Genomic DNA, 18030 nt, shown 5'->3' on the forward strand with positions numbered 1-18030 from the left:
AGGATGCCAGTTTCCAGATTAAAAAGGATAAACAGTCCAAGGAGTATCATCACAAAATATAATGGAGATAAAGTGAAGATTCCAAAACTGTCCAGAGAAAAAGCAGGGCACATAAAGAACAAAAAACTCGAAATGGAATACTTCTCAGGGCAAAGCCTGAAGAACTGGAAGCTGGGCAGCAGTGGTAACGGTGGCCATGGGGAGTGGGCGTGGCCGGCTAGCCGACTGCAGAGCCATCTGCCTGCCAAGAACAATTAGAAAAGCTGGAGAAAGCATTTTTTTTTAAGTCTCTTTGGAAGCATCAAAGGCAGAGGTGATTTGAAGGGCCAAAATTCTAGAGAAAAAGGAAACTTTGAGAGGTGTGCTGAAACAGTTCTTCTCAGTTATTTACCAATTTGCAAGCAATGGCTATAAAGCCAAGAAGCTGAACAGTTTCTGAAAATCTTCTGTGGCTCAAGGGTCAAAACTTGGGCGTTTGGTGCCCATTAAAGAGAAGGCACCTGGGCTCTCAGTGGGAACTACTAAAGGGTTACCCCTTAGAAGCAGTGATGAACCAGGGCTCACAAAGATAGTTTTGATTCAGTCCAATTCCTTATCACATTAAAGTGACCGATCCTCACTATAACTGCCAGTCAAAAGCAAAGGTAAATCCTCTCTGGAGGAAGACAGAAGCCTCATATTGTCTTAATAATTTTTCATATATAATGTCAGGTATTCAATTTAAAAAGAACCTTACCAAGCAGTGATGGTTTATTTTCTGTGTCAACTTGACTGGGCCATGGGATCAGCAGATATTTGGTCAAACGTTATGCTGGGTGTGTCTGAGAGGATGTTTTGGATGAGATTAACACTTGAATCAGCAGACCTGGTAAAGAAGACTGTCCTCCCCACTGTTAGTGCGCCTTATCCAATCAGTTGAAGGTCTGAATAAAACAGAAAGGTTGAGTAAGAGAGAATTCCTTCTGCTGACAGCCTTTGAGCTGGGACACTGTTTTTTTCCCCTGCCTTTGGACTAGAACTTACACCATTGACTCTCCTGGGTCTCCAGTTTACTGACTACAGACCTTGCCTTTGTCAGCCTCCATAACTGTGTTAGCCAATTCCTTATAGTTAGTCACTTTCTATGTATATACACATCCTATTGGCTCTGTTTCTCTGGAGAACCCTGACTAATAAACAAACATACTGAGGGACAAAGCAACATGACCAAAAACAAAGAAGGACAAAGCAGAAAAGAAATGTAACTACAAAAGGCTTAGACACTAGAATTATCAGTTATGATTTTCATTTATTCTTATTTCAAATATGTCACCTCTGAATTTTATTTATTTATTTATTTTTTTTTTTGCGGTACGCGGGCCTCTCACCGTTGTGGCCTCTCCCATTGCGGAGCACAGGCTCCGGACGCGCAGGCTCAGCGGCCATGGCTCATGGGCCCAGCCGCTCCGCGGTACGCGGGATCCTCCCGGACCGGGGCACGAACCCGTGTCCCCTGCATCGGCAGGCGGACTCCCAACCACTGCGCCACCAGGGAAGCCCCTGAATTTTATCTTTTAAGAGTAAAATTGTACTTTAAAAAATGGTTGACAGTACAAAGGAGAATAAAGTCAGACATGAACTTCAAAATAACTGTGATTAATATGATCAAGAAATTAAATGACGAGGGCTTCCCTGGTGGCACAGTGGTTAAGAGTCTGCCTGCCAATGCAGGGGACACGGGTTCGAGCCCTGCTCCAGGAGGATCCCACATGTCGTGGAGCAGCTTAGCCTGTGAGCCACAGCTACTGAGCCTGAGCTCTAGAGCCCGCAAGCCACAACTACTGAGCCCGCGTGCCAGAACTACTGAAGCCCGTGCGCCTAGAGCCAGCGCTCCGCAACAAGAGAAGCCGCTGCAGTGAGAAGCCTGCGCACCACAGCAGAGTAGCCCCTGCTCGCCGCAACTAGACAAAGCCCATGCACAGCAACGAAGATGCAACGCAGCCAAAAATAAATAAATTAATTAAAAAAAAGAAATTAAATGATGAGATGTAGAATTTTAGGAAATGGTTAACTATAATATTAATAAAATGGGAATCCTATAAGCAAAAAATAGAATGAATGAAATTGAGAATTCAACAGATGGGTTTAAAAGGAGGTTTAGACATAGCTGAAGTGAGGGTTAGTGAACTGGAAAATAGGACAGAATAACCAGATTGAAGCAGGGAGAGAAAAAAGAGTTATTGTGTGAAAGTTACACCTTAATTTTAAAAAAGAAAAGCTCAAAGATCTAATAGGGAGAATCAAATAAATATGCAATGCCTGTAATACAAGGTAGAATTTTGAGAAAAAGGGTTATAAAGGAAGGACAGTAAAAATAACTGGGAGGAATCAGGAAAGAGTTCACACAGAAGTTTGCACTGAGATGACTTGAAAAGGTGGATAGACGCCATCTGTTAGGTGGTGGTAGGAAAGACAGAAAGGAAGTGGACAACAAGAAATAATAATAGTTAGGAGGAGTACTAGGTCTGTACAGGGCAGGCGTAGGGACTGCGACTGAAGGGGACAAGTGGAGGCCATCTCCCTCAGAGGGCCTTGAGGAGAACTGCCCTGGCACCCAGATAATCAGAATCGTCCCTAAGATTTTATGAAATCACTTCTGAATCACCATCAATCAACATTTGTGTAACATTACTGAAGGCCTAGAACCTTTCTCCTCTGCAATAGGCACAAGAAACTCCTCGGCATTTTTCTGAAGGTAGTAGGTTAAGAAAGAGGAAAAGGCTGAATCTCTAACACTCAGTTTGGCTTATACAGAAGCTCCCACAACTATACTGGTGAGGAGATAAAATTATTTGTTGAAATGGAGTTTCTGGACTGTCTACAGACTTCATTCATGCATGTTTCCTCTGGTCTCTGTATGACTGATAATGGGAAATGATTTACTGTCTGGTTTCCTAGGAACAGGTTGTCAGAAATGAGGCTGGCTTCAGTCTTTATCTGTTTGTCAATATACCTCCCTGATACCTGATAACCTGGCTTCTTCCCAACCAAATACAATTGGTCTGAACTGGCTCGGAATGTAAGATCTCAAAGCAACCACATTTCATTCTTGTGAAGCATCTTTCATTTAGTGCCTGCTAGGCTTTTTCCACTTCAGGGAATTTTTTGTGGCCTACATTGCATATTGTTCACAGATTTTCCATACTAGCAAGTAGGGAGGGTGAAACAGCCTCATGCGCACAGGGTAACCATGTTAAAGAGTCTTTTCCTTCCTTAAAGATCATATTCATAGTTCTCATCTCCACAAACTGATAGGCCTGAAAAGAATCTTCTGGCTGGAATCAACAATAGCCACAAAAAAACAATTTCACAGAATTCTGCTCATCTGTTTCTACTTTCTTCTATGTTATCTCTTTTCTGACTTCTATGCTCCGTCCATTGAGGCTCTGAGAATCTGCTCTTCTGTGAACATCCAGTTCACTGGCTTAACAAGGTCTAAATGTAGCAAGGCACAAGCTATATTTTTCAGACCTGTATCCATCCAACTGCCAGGGTATTCACAAAGAAAACACCTCTGCCTTAGCATGGGCCACTCACTCACTCACACCCCAGACCCTCTTGAAGTCCTAGCCACTATGAAACTTGTAGTCCAATGAGATCTGAATAAGGTCTGCTTCACCCTAGCAGTAGGATGAATGATGACACTAATCCCAACCTGTGGTTTTGTTATCACATTCAAATAACGATCGTGAGGCAGGCCATCAAAATATATACCTAACGACAACCCAAATTATTTTGTGAAGGGGGGGAAGGCAGGGTTTATAAAAAATTCCAAGGAAGGGGAGAAGCCTCGCTAATTGAGTAGAGTAGGATGAGTTAAAAGGCTAGGATGGCTGCTACTGCCGAAGATGCTGCTACCGACCAAGGGCCACTGCTGGTCTCAGGGGTGGCTTTTCCTGCAGAGAAACCGTGAAGCTGACATTACATTACCCTTTTACTTTCCCCTTGTGATTGTTGTCTCTTGCTGTGTAACAAGTTACTGAAAACTTCACCTCTCCTGAACCAACTTTCTGTTATGAAGTCATAAAATCAAACTGCTTTTTAAAAAAGGAAAGAAAATACATAACCATCAAATCATTACAAAAATATATGCCATTAAAAGAAATTTTAAGGCCAAAAAATAAATAGAAAAAAATCACTCCAAAACTCACCACTCAAACATAACCACTGTATTCATTTTGGTCATTTTATTTTCAAACTTTTAAATGTATGTTTTCTTTGACATATAGTTGTACTCTATATTCTCTTTACATTTTAACATCCTTAATATTCTACAATTAACTTTCATGTATTACAATGTCTTTTGAAAATATGATTTTAACAGATGCAAATTCCATATTCAAACTTTCCTTTAGAGTTGGACATTAGGATGTTTACAATTTTTTGATACAATAAATAATGTTTGTACACAAATGTGTTCTTTATTTTTGAGATTAGTTTCTTCATGTAGATTCCAAAGAAAAGAATTAGTAGGTTCAAAGGCTATGAACACTTTTTATAGGAACTATTTTTTTTCTGGTAACACATGATCATTGTAAAAGAGTAGAAACAATGTAGCGTCTCCACCTCCTATATATATATACCCTTACCTCTAACCCCCCGAGGTAACCACTGTAAGCCACCTGGTATTTACCTTTTCAGACTTTCTAGAAATGCATAAAGAAGTATATGCATACAACACTGAACTTTTTCAGTTAATAGGCAGACATTATTAACTACTACCAGACACTAGTTTATTAAGCACTGTGTCATACATTGTGCTAAGTACACATTTTTTGATAGACTTTATTATCTAGCTCTTCTTCAGTGAATTATCTGTTCACGTCCTTTGCACCTTTTTCTGAGAAGCTGCTGTTCTTTTTACTGATGTCCACAAATTCTTTATAATAAGAAATTAACTTTTAGCCTAGTGGCTAAGAACATGGACTTTGGAGCCAAACAAATGTGGTTTCAAATCCCAGCACAGCCCCTTATTAGTTGTCTACTTGAACAAGTTACTCCTGTCCTTCTAAGTCTCAGTTTCCTCATGCATAAAATGGGAAAAGAATAACCCCCTTCAAGAGTTGTTGAAAGAATAAGGTCCTTAAATTATAATTATAGTAATATAATAAATAATACTTAGAGTAAAACAGTTAATAATAATTTAACCTTTAATTATGCTAAATATCTATAAGGGAATTAAGTAAAATACACCCTAATAAATAATCGTGCAAGAACATCCCACATTTTCCTTTTTTTCTTATTAAATAAAAACAAAATTGAAAGGGGTATTGCATTATCCTCTCTGGTCTAAGCATGAAAACTCAAGGAACAAATTAATTACTTTTAAAATCATGAACTCTTACATCAAATTTCTTTGTAACAAATTATTCTCAGACCCACTGGTACCTTTCTTTAAACAATTTCACATTGTTTTAAGAGGCTACTTGCTGTTTTATAAAAGCAATTTGTGGTAAGTATGTTATGTCTCTGGATACTACAGCAATCCTCAAAGGCACATTTACTTTTTTTTACTGCTTTTCCTACCTTCCTGAAATTTACAAATATATTAACTTTTATAATTGGAAAGAAAAGCCTCTAATTTAAAGAAAGATCTCACAAACCAATTGTAAAAAGACATTCTGGGGACTAAGAAAATCTGAATATGAACTGTATTAGATAATAGCAAAGAATTACCATTAATTTTGCTAGGTGTGATAATGACATGGTAGTTATATAAGAAAAAGTCCTTTTTAAAAGATGCACAATGAAGTTTTTAAGGGTGAAATATTATGAGGGCTGTAATTTACCTGAAAGTATTTGAGGGAAAAAAAATGAGGTAAAGATAAAATATTAGTAGCTATGTTAATCTAGATAATGGGTGTCTGGAGATTCATTATACAATTATTTTTTTTTCTGTTTGAAACTTTTCATAATAAAAATTTTAAATGATCAATTAAAAAAGATGTCTCTTTTTCCTTTCCATTGATATTAGCTTAGATAGCTATATTCATGCTTCTGTCAAGATGGGTTGCAACTGAAGACATATACCTTCAACTGCTTAAACACCTCTCCCAGGCTATGCCTAAGCTTCACCCTTACAAGCTGGGGCACCAGTGATCAGCTAAAAGTCTGCTTCTGTCATCAGGAGAATATTCTCAAAATTTGTTACAATGCCACATACACAACTACTTCAGTGCCTAAACACAAAAATACCGACACTGGAGTTTGCGGGAATGCAGAGGGCCCCTGCGAAACTTAAGATTAAGAACTTGCCCATAAAAGAGCAGGGCTTAAATCAGCTTCCACTGACAGACCTCTGCTACCTTGCTGCTTAAATCTTGGATCTTAAGACTTCAAAGAAATGAGAATGAAATATATGGTCCCATCCCAGGCTTGAACTATGGAAATGAGAAAATACGTCTTGGTAGTGCTGTTTCCCTATATCAACATCTTTACTCAAGGGGGCTCACTGTGCTTGTGGATAAGGTCATAGGTGCAAAGAGCTAGAACACATGAAATATAGAAAAGAAGATCTTTCTTTTAGAGAACTTGATAAGTATTCATCCTGCTTCCAAGGAATGATATGAGAAGACAGAGATGACATGTATGGAAAGACCGAGGACAGATTTAATTATCGATAACATCTCAGAATATTCTACGTTCCAAACTTTTGGAAAAAGTTCTAGTTCTCAAACTAGGGCATGCATCAGAATCACCTAGAGTACTTGTTAAAACACTGACTGGTGAGTCTCAGCCCTAGAGTTTAAGATTCTTAAGTCTGGGTGGGGCCCAATAATTTGTGTTTCTAACAAGATCCCAGGTGATGCTGATACTGGTTTGAGAACTACTGGCTCGGATATATGAATCAAATACCTTATGTCATCAAGTATACTCTACTCACAACTACTCCTGGGCCAGGAAGAGGTGGTGATAAAATATGTTTAGGTAGTAAATGTAAGGCTTTCTCTGGCTAGTAGCCACTTCACATCATTTGTCCTACCTGTCCCTTTAAACACATCTCACTAACTCCCAATATTTACTGGACCTTTGAGAGCATGGGGGGAATTTTCCATATCTAACAGTCTATCACGGATACACATATATTAAAATGGCTCAATATTTAAATCTGAAAAGTGTTCAGAAATTCTCAGATGAAATGCATTAGATAAAGTACTAAGTATTAACATGCATGAAGAACGTTCTATTATAAACCACTGTTTTCATTTTCTTGCAGCTTTCCAAAAAATTAGCCCTTTGTGGTGAAATTTTCCATGCTTGGTTTCAGCCCAAAGGTGATTTTTTTTTTTTGCAAAGTTTGAGAAAAATATATTAAATAGTTTTTGAGTTATGAAAAATGAAAAAAGCCCACACAATTTTTCCACTTTCAAAGCAATTTCAGGATCTTTTTTTAATATGCAGATAACTAAAAAATGGCTGAAGTTGAAAAGTTGAAACTTTCCATGTGTCTAGTTTTCAATAAGGTAGTCTGTGGGTAATTCAGAAAAGATAATGTGTGTGTGTGTGTGTGTGTACACATAAACAGATAACATATATATATTTAAATAAATGTATAAGTGATTAGAAAAATACCATTTCATCATATTCAGTACAAACTTTCCTCAGAATAGGGGATTTGTTGTTTTCTGAAATGAAGAGTCTTTCACAAACCAGAGCAGTTGTCGACTGCCTGACCCCTGGGGTTTTCACACACCGGGGTTCACTAATGGGTTATGCAGACACAACTGTAGACTATTGTGCACTGTGTTTGCAGAATCTCCCAGTTCCCTTCACATTCTAATCTTCCTTCTGCCCCAGCTCAATTCTAGGATTCTGATTCGCTGTCTTCGGAGTTTAACTTCTGCCCTTGGTCCATACCTCACTACCAGCTCCCTTGATCCTCTATGCTCCAGACACTCAAGACATGTTCTCGTTTCTCCCAATTCTCTCTGACCTCCCCCGAAAGCATTCACTCACTAACTGCTAAAACCCTCCTTGTGTATTTGAAGACCTCAAATCTTAAAGAAATAACAGCAGAAACCTTAAGTTTAGGTTAAATAGGTTTTGATGGTTTGTCAAAGTAACTTGCTCTAATTATTTATAATCGTAACCTTCCTAATTAACTCACCTAAAGGCTGATGATGGAAAAGTTAGAGAACAGAATAGAGAGTCCTAGTTCTGCCATTTACTTAGCTAACTGACATATGGATAAGACACATAACTCCTTGGAACTTCGGTCTCATCTGTAAAATGGGAAAAAATCAGGTTGTTAAATATCCTTGTTACATATGAACATGTTTTGTAAATTTCAAATGCATGTATAACTGTTAGTAATGACAATAACCTCAATATTTAACTGTTTCAGGTTTCTGGGCTCAAATGAAGAACCAAGTATAAGGCACCAAAACACTTTTGCAAGGATGTGAAGATTAAGAAAAATCCAATTTTCCTGGTTTTCAAGTGTGCAGGCTTAAAGGACAAAGAGAAGGAAATCTGCTCCGATAAACATTTCTATTTCTTTTTCATTTTCAGCATCTCTCTCTCTGCATGGGTTATTCCCCTCAGCATATGCTAAATTCTCTCCCACTTACAGGGAAAAGATGTTCCCTTGACCAGCTTCTTCCTTAAGTTATTTTCTTGTCTTCTCCCCTTCACTGGCCAATTCCTGGATCACCTAACTTCCTGCAAGCTCCTTCTCCCATTATTTCACTAAAAATGTTATCTTCCAGGCCATTAATGGCCTTCCGATTACCAATACCTGTTGGCAGACCTGGTTATGTGACTTGCTGTATCCAATGCAGTATGAAGAGTGACAAATGTCACTTCTTCCAGGCAGAGGTTTTAAAATGCTGCATGTAGTTCACTATTTCCTTTTTATTCTCTGCCACGAGACTGGAATATTCCAGACAGAAGCTATTCCATCAATCTGGATTCTGGAATAAGAGTGCACAGACAGAACTACACAAGGACAGCCTACCCTCACAGGACTTATATCACGATCGATAAACAAATCTTTGTCGTTAAAAGCCACTGACACTGTGTTACCATGGCATAGTCTACCACATCTTCACTAATCCACTAGTTGCAACCCACTGAAGTGAATTCAGGACCCACTAATAGACTGCAGCCAACAGCGTGGAAAATTATTATACCTTTTTCTCTGCTTCCTCCTCTTCATCCTTCTTTCCACCAAATAAAGTCACTCCCCTAATATACATCTATGACCTGTTTCTTTTCTCTCTTAACAAGTTCCCTGGGCAAATCCCATATATTGTCTTCATTATTTCTCATTTGGACTAGCAAACTTGCCTATTTCTTGGTTGTTCACTTTTTACTCTATACTCTCTCTCCATTTTATTTTCCTTTTCAATGAGACATTAATTTACCAAATGAATGACTATTATTATCACAGATCCTTCAGTGGCTCCTTGCTGTCCAGAAAACAGCACAAACTCTCTTGCCTTTCCATTCTATCAGCCTAGGTTCTGCTGTCCCACTTCTCTCTTTACACACACTGTGCTGCATCCAAATCCAACCACCCACAGCTCTCTTCATGTGCCCAGTGGTAAAGCCCATTTCTCTTCTCTTCATACATTTCCTACTGCTTAGAAGGCAGAGCAACCCCCACCCCACCCCAAAACCCCATCAAATTCTGTTTATAAATACTTACTGATCCTTCCTCTGTTCAAATACCAGCTCTTTAATGATGCTTTTTTTGATCTTCCCAGTTAGAAGCCACCTCTCTTTTTAAAACACTCAGAGCCTCATGGTACTTCCTCATTTTGCCTTTGGCTTCTTATCAATTCATCTAGGGACAGGACTCTGACAACAGTTAGTCTGACAAATGAATTATCTCCTATTTTCCCCCCACCTCCAGATTATCTTGACTGTTGAAAACAACTTAGTGACGTCATATAAATGTTTCTCACAAGCATGTCTAACTTTGCAGATACGCAGGTTCATCAGAATAGTGTAAGTACACCACAGGCTCAATGATCTCATTACTTCCAGAATATTTGAATTTATTTTTTTCCTAATTTAGATGAGATGTACTCCTGATTCAACACATACATGATCTAACATACTATTTTGACTCTTTCGGTAAAGTTTTTCAAGCTTTTCAGCTGTACTTGTGGTGTGTTTTGAGTCTCTAAAATTCTGAGTATGTACAACACCACTGGGGATCCGAAAAGAAACAAAAGAATGTTTTTTTTTATTGCTCTGAACAAGAACAAAATCCATTTACTTAATTTTGTCAATTTTACTCTCATATCTTCATTTAAGATGTGTTCATTCTTCCTTGAGACAAAATTCCAACATGGTTATCTGTTTTCTCTATCTGCAGAAAATTAGTAGCAACACCTAACACTAGGAGAGGAGATGGAAAAACTATAAAATAAACAGACATGAGAATTCTCCCGTTGCGGAGCACAGGCTTCGGACGCGCAGGCTCAGCGGCCACGGCTCACGGGCCCAGCCGCTCCGCAGCATGTGGGATCCTCCCGGACCGGGGCATGAAGCCATGTCCCCCGCATCGGCAGGCGGACTCTCAACCACTGCGCCACCAGGGAAGCCCCAAACAAAAATTTTAATACCAGATTTTTAAGAGTCAATTATTTTCTTTAGAATATGAAAAAATAGGTCAGACATTATGTCTAAAATATGCAGTAAGTCTCTTAAAATAATTTTAAGACCAAAGTTTCCTATAATTAGTTACAAAAATATTATAACGAATTAAACCAAAATAAAATCAAATAACCCAGCTACTAAACTACACATATGTCCTTAAAATCTTATAGGAGTCAAATATTTCAGTAAAAATAACAGAGAGATGGAAACACAAGTTTCTTATTATCACACTTCATATGCTGTAAAACATAACAGCTAACTTATTTTTGGCAAAATGATTAGGGATTGCAACACTCTGGCTAATACAAACTTATTTGATTGTCAAATGCATCTTAAATGGAGTGTGTCATGCTAACCTCAGGCATGCAGGCACTGTGCCATCTTAGAGTAGCCCAGAGACACTGAAATTTCAACACTTCAGCAGGGGTCACACCACCAATATTAACTGGGCCAGGTGTTTAAGAGGGGCGGGTGGGGGGGGTGGACTTCAATAATGTAGTTAACTGAAACCAGATAAAGCTTTTGAATAATAAAAAAAATCATACAGATGTTCGCCCTCCTCCCCGGGTAACCTTTGTGGACAATTTATTGTAGGCGTTATTTTCTACAGTACACCCTTTTTAAGAAAACACACTTTCTCATGTCTCTCTGAAAACTCTATAATCACAGTATGACTTATGTCTTCACACCTAGACTAGGTTAAGCTCATGTTTCATCTGCCTTTTTCCTTTTCACCACTATTCCTGCAAGGGTAAGAACACCTGAAAGCAGAGCCTTAATTAGAAAGTTATAGAGCTGAGGAAGCCATAAGAAGCTACATTAACCTTAAGATGCATTGTACTTCTTTCCCAACAGACACTGTGAACGCAAGCTAAAAAAGAGAGATGGGTTCAAAACAAATGTGAACAACTGTTTTCAAATATGCATAAGAGAAATTATACATTACATGCAGAATGGATGTGGAGCAAACAAACAAAAACCAAAAGGAAAGATCTCTGATTAAGTTAAACTGAAGGACTCAGAAATGGTTACTTTCTTCCCTATGTTTAGAGTAGTGTAGTTGTCAGGGTTCTCAAGAGAAACAGACTATATATATGGATATAGATAAAAGAACATTTACTATAGTAATTGGCTCACACAATTATAGAGGACAAGAAGTCCCACACAACATGCCATCTGCAAGATGGGAACCAGGAAAGCCAGTTGTATAATTCAGTCCGAGTTCGAAGACCTGAGAATCAGGGGAACAGATGATGCCGAAGGCTTGAGAACCTGGAACTCCACTGTCAGAGGGCATGAAAAGATGGCTGACTCAGCTCAAGAAGAGAGAAAGAATTTGCCCTTCCTGGGAGTTTTTGTTTTTGTTTTTTTTTGGTACGCGGGCCTCTCACTGTTGTGGTCTCTCCCGTTGCGGAGCACAGGCTCCGGACGCGCAGGCTCAGCGGCCACGGCTCACGGGCCCAGCCGCTCCGCGGCACGTGGGATCTTCCCGGACCGGGGCACGAACCCGTGTCCCCTGCATCGGCAGGCGGACTCTCAACCACTGCGCCACCAGGGAAGCCTTCCTGGGAGTTTGTGTTCTATTTGGGCCGTCAACAGATTGGATGATGACCGCCCACAATGGTGAGGGCAGATCTTTTTTACTCGGTCCAATTCAAATGCTAATTTCCTCCAGAAAAGTCCTCACAGACACACTCAGAAATGTTTTACCAGCTATCTGAGTATCCCTTAGCCCAATCAACTTGACATGTAAAATTAACCATCACAAATAATAATGTTATTATTATTTCAAACATGCAAGTACTCTTTTTAAAACACCTGGAACAACTAATAGCCAAAAATTATATGTCATATCAGTTTGCAACATTTTATTTGACAGGACCAAGTTACTTCCTACACCAGGAAATAAATTCGGTATTTTAATTTCTATATTGATATATACCTATATATCTACATGCTTGATGGTACATCACACAAGTGAAATCCTAACTGTAGTAGTGGTGGGGTAGGCAGCCTCTGACATGGCCCCCAGTGATCCTCACCTTCTAATATTCATGCTCAAGTGTAATCCCCTCCCCTTTAGTTTGGGCTGGACCTAGTGATTTGTTTCAAACAAAGAGAATACTGTAAAAGTAATGAGTTATCATTTCTGTAATTGCGTTACAGTCTGTGACTTCCATCTTGCCAGCAGATTCTTTCTCTGGCTCTTCTCCCAGACTTGCTCTCATGGGGCGAGTTAGAAAGGCCCACATTCTAAGGAACTGAGGGTGGCCTCCACCCAACTGCTAGTGATGAACCAAGGCCCTCCGTCCAACAATCCTTGAGGGAGTGAACTGAGGCAGATCCTCAATTCAGATCTTCACATGAGACCACAGCCCTGAAAGACACTTTGATTACAGTCTTGTGAGATACCCTGAACCACAGAACCTAGCTAAGTTGTGACCAGTCCCAGGTCCACAGAAACTGTGAGAGAATAAATGTGTATTGTTTTATGCTGTTAAGTTTTGAGGTCACTTGTTACACAGCTGTAGATTACTAACACAGTAGTTAACCTAATTACTGAGCCAGTGCTTCCAGTCATTTCCATTATAATAATAATAGCTAATACTTATATGGAACTTTTAAGTTCTAGGCACCATTCTTAATTCTTTATATAATTCCTCACAAAAATCCTTTGAAGAACATATTACTATCCCCTTTTTACAGATGAGGAAACAAAGGTACAGAGACTCAATAACTTGCCCAAGGTCACCAAGACAATACGTGACAGCAAGTATCTGAACGTAGGTGTCTTGTTTCTAGAGTGAGGACTTGTGGCAACTGTGCAAAGAGAACCGATAAGGGCTAAGACTGGACACTATGAAAACAGTAACCTCATAACATGGTACCAGAGGAGCTTCAGAGGCACAACAGAGATTAGAAGCCATGCAAAATGCTAGAAACAAAAGGAAAGCCCGTTTTCTGATTAAGATGCCTTATCTAGGGGGAAAAAAAACAGAGTAGAAGCAATAATATAGTGAATGGAATGCAATCTAGAATTTACTGAATTCACACTTAGAAATGAAAAATATACTTTCTGATACCCAATGTAAGAAATTAACAGCCTCCATTTGGTATTAAAAACCACACCCAAGGAGGCTATGGTTGTACTTTTCCCAAAGGCAATTAATTATAAGTAAGAAGTATGTGTGTCAAGCTGGCGGGGAAAGAAGCAAATTCCTAGGGAGCTCCAAGACTCCACTGAAGATATTTTACCACATGGAGTGAGAAAAGTCAATATCCTAGGATAGGGAGATTCCAGGAAGGAATCACTTCCTATCTTGTACTCAGATTACCAGGTTAAATAGCACTCCTTCATGATCTCACACACTATTTACATAAGAAGTAGGTATCACACCTATGGGTTAGTCTGTGTCCTCCCTTAGACTTCAGGCTCTCTTACCTCAAAGGCTATTTTATTCACTGGGATGTCTTCAAAACACAGCACAAGGCCTGATACATGGCAAGTGCTTAATATAAGTTTGTTGAATGAAGAAATAATTTATGTTGTGAATCACATTCATTTAATGGGTCATTTCAATGGTATATGTCAGTGAAAGTATGAGGTTTTGTTTTGTTTTGAAGTGTTGTATAGTTCACTGGCTTTCCTGGCACTTTAAATAGGTCTTTATATCTCCAGTGTAAATAGGTCTTTATATCTCCAGTGTCTCACTTAATATCTGGCACATAGTGGCACCCAGTAAGTATTTGTGAATGAATGAATGAATGAATGATTAAATGAGTGTCTCAGAAAGGCTGCCAAGCTATAGAACAGATACAGATTCAGACTTATGACTAAATAAAGATTTAATGTTCCTTAAGAATAAATGTTTGCCTATCAACAATGGTGATAATAATAATTTTTCTTCCTTTTGAGAGGAGGCATGAATATTTGCATAATACTCTCCCTAGACAAGATTACTGCCTCAGCCTCAGTTGGTGACTGCTTTTAAATATTCCTTTACAGGGACTTCCCTGCTGGCCCAGTGGTTGAGAATCCAACTTGCAATGCAGGGGACGCTGGTTTGATCCCTAATCAGGGAGCTAAGAGCCCACCTGCTGCAGAGCAACTAAGCCCACGTGCCACAACTAGAGAGAAGCCTGCGCATCACAACGAAGAGCCTGCATGCTGCAACTAAGACCCAATACAGCCAAAAAATAAATAAATGAATATTAAAAAAAAGAAAAATTCCTTTACCAAAGACAGCAAGTTGTATGTAACTTAAGAACTCCAGATAACCCTAGATTAAAAAGCATTTGTTCAAATAAAATACTGTAAATTAACTATACTTCAATATAAAAAGAAGAGGCATTTATTCAGAAAATTCCTACTTCCTTCAGCGTTATTTTTTGGAACATTATGAACATACACTCACACAGGCCCACAGTAATATAGAGATAAGGATAAAGGCAGCTACCAAGTATCCCTCTCTGTGTTTTATTTATCAATTCAATACGAGACAAAAAAGCAAAGGAAATCTGAGAGGATTTGTGCGAGGGCACAATCAAGCACCGACAGTCACCTCCTGAGGCATACTTACTGGGAGCTCAGGGGCATGCTTCAGAACCTGAAGGGAGAAATAGCAGCCTATGGAATGGCCAATGACCACAAGTTTCATTTCCTTTGGCACATGAGTTCTCAGGAAAGCTAGTTTGTGTTCTACTTGACCACGGAGTCCATAGATGTCCTTAATTTCTTGAGCATTTGGATCTAAAGAAAAAATGTAAGTTATGTTTTTATTCAATAAGTGAAAGCAATCACTTCACTGGGGAAAATATCTAAAAAAAAAAACAAAAAACAACCCAGCAACAATAGCAGTAGTTATCATTTATTGAAAGCCTACCATGTGCAAGCCACAGTGTTGGCACTTTATTTAAATTATATCTTCACAACAACCCTGGAAATATCAAAAAAAAAACAAAAAACAACCCAGCAACAATAGCAGTAGTTATCATTTATTGAAAGCCTACCATGTGCAAGCCACAGTGTTGGCACTTTATTTAAATTATATCTTCACAACAACCCTGGAAAGGAAGTATTCCTATCTTCATTTTATAGATGAAAATCCCAAAGCTCACGGACGTTAGGTGATAGATTGGCAGTTACATACCTGTTAAGTGGGACAGGTGAGATTCAAACCCAGGTGTCTGTCCTCAAAGCCCATGAACTCTCAACTATTCCATGAACTACTACAGTTTAGGCCACTGGTTCTCAAACTTGAGTATGCATCAGAATTCTCTGTAAGGCCTGTTAAAACACTCATTGCTAGGCCTCACCATCAGAGTCTCTGATCCAGTGGGTCTGGGCTGGAGCCCGAAAATTTGCATTTCTAAGTTTCCAGAAGATGCTGATATTGCTGGTCCCAGGACCACACATTGAGAACCACTGGTTAGGCTAAGTTACATGATTAATATATAACCAAGAAAATCCATGACACTGCTTCATTATTTTAGATAATCTTTGTTCAAAGAAGTCAAGACTGAAAGGCATAAGTAGAAATGTTTTAAACTGTTCCTTTTAACCAGCACAGTCCTGACCTGAAATATCCTTTCTTCCTTTCACAAATGAACGTCTTTAAGATTCTTCAAGATCTACTCAAAACTTTACCTAGCTAATCTTCAAGAAAAATGAATGAGCCTTCCTTTGTGTTTAACTAGTATTCACTTCTTATTATAGCACTTTATCATACTTGTATAACTGTCTGTTTCCTCCCTTAGACTGCGCGCTCCTTGAAGGCAAGGTCCATCTTTCATTTCTGTGTCCTCTGTGACTAGCACCCAGTAAATATTATTGTTGAATGAAAATATGAAGTGACTAGACCATCTGAGGATGCTGCCAGCTCTAATATTCTATGAGCAGAGAAAACTTCAATAGGCTTTCTCTGTGAACATATATACAACCCCAATGACAGGGTATAATATTTCAAGATACTACAAGGTAGTCAATTGCCTTCAAGGTACTTCAAGGTACTGATGCAAACTATAATAAAGGTACCCAAAACTCATTAGGAAGAACTGCTCTTCAGTTTTATCTGTACATGCTGGGTTTTCTTCCTTCAGTGCTCAGCTCCCCCTTGTTAATCTGGCTAACTCCTCTTTATCCTTCAAACTCTCAACAAGTGTTACCTCCTCTGAGAAGCCTTTTTATGATTCAGTAGATGAGAAGTAAAGTAGCCTTCCTTTCAGTTTCCATCACATCCCATGTTTGTCTCACCACACTACTCCTAATTCACTTCTGTACTTCCTGTCTTGCTTATCTCTTTCTCCAATGCCTGGCATACAGTTATTGAAGTGCTTTTTATTGAATTAATGAGGCTTAGTTCCCCATTTCAGTGGTACTACTGAAACAGGAGATTTCCCAGGTGAGACATGTTCTGCTTTAACCCTTCTTCCCAGGTCAGCCTAGAATTCATTCTCTATTTAGCAAGGAAGTTCCCCATAAAACAGAACTGGGAAGAGACAGAATCTGGAAATTTGATTTTCGTAGGGCCTCTGATGGCTCCAAATCCAAGTTTTTATTTATTTAATACTCTATTTAAGTTTGAGTTGTTTATATTCCACTACTCTCATATATCTTCTCTGATCACTCTACCCAGGAGTGATTGTATTGTTCTGATACCCCAAAACAAATACCTATAATATTTGCAACCCAAGTTCTTTATTTTTCAAAATATACAGCTTTTGAAAATGTTGAAGTCTTCCTTTCATTGGGACAGTATGGTGTAGTACAAAGATCAAGGGCGTTGGAGACAAGATAAATCTGGTTCTAACTCCCAGCTAAGCACCTTACTATGTGACTCCGTGCAAATACTTTAACCTCTGGCTTCAGTCTCCTCATACATAAAAGAGATAGTAATTCTAGCCTCCGAGGAATGTTGCTTGCATAACACTTTAAAGCACATAGGAAGTGTCTGGCATAAACTATTTGAGAAATGAAACTTATGATTGCTATGATTTCAATTCCTGTCATTTAAGTCCTCCCTCAAATACACATTTATATGGTTAGAGCAAAGAGAAAGAAAATGAGCTAAATACAATAAACATTTTAAAACTTCACTGATTCTAGAAATAAGGCCCTAAAACATACTTCAGATGAACTTTAATGACCATTATAATTCAAATCATTATCGAAGTGAATATTTCAGAGATAAGTCTGGCTTTACCTCTGGGAATTGTTCAGTAGATTTCCAAGATAAACACACTACTTAGTGTTTTCTGAAGTAATGAGATTAATGGGGAAAGTACTTTCTATAAATAAATAATCAATGATAGAAAATTTCAATGTGCTCTCTGGATATAATTTTACTAGCAAAAACTAAAAACTAAAAGAATATCTATATACTG

General features: G+C 38.7%; 1 protein-coding gene and 1 long non-coding RNA gene across 6 annotated transcripts in view; both read right to left on the minus strand.

Annotated features, from left to right (window-relative positions):
* LDAH (lipid droplet associated hydrolase) overlaps window positions 1-18030 on the minus strand; it is a 94159-nt gene that overhangs the window by 45468 nt on the left and 30661 nt on the right. For all 5 annotated transcript variants that reach the window (XM_055089057.1, XM_028496563.1, XM_007127303.4 and 2 more), the window contains one exon: window positions 15228-15397. In XM_055089057.1, coding sequence (XP_054945032.1) covers window positions 15228-15397 — 170 coding nt within the window. The remainder of the gene's footprint in view (window positions 1-15227; window positions 15398-18030) is intronic.
* Window positions 739-10221, minus strand: LOC114487269 (uncharacterized). Its single transcript, XR_003682228.1, has 3 exons — window positions 9689-10221; window positions 8147-8261; window positions 739-923 (listed from the first exon to the last, which is right to left on the minus strand). It is a non-coding gene; the product is annotated as an uncharacterized lncRNA (long non-coding RNA).

Source organism: Physeter macrocephalus, chromosome 12 (genome assembly GCF_002837175.3).
Source record: "Physeter macrocephalus isolate SW-GA chromosome 12, ASM283717v5, whole genome shotgun sequence".
NCBI lineage: Eukaryota > Metazoa > Chordata > Mammalia > Artiodactyla > Physeteridae > Physeter > Physeter macrocephalus.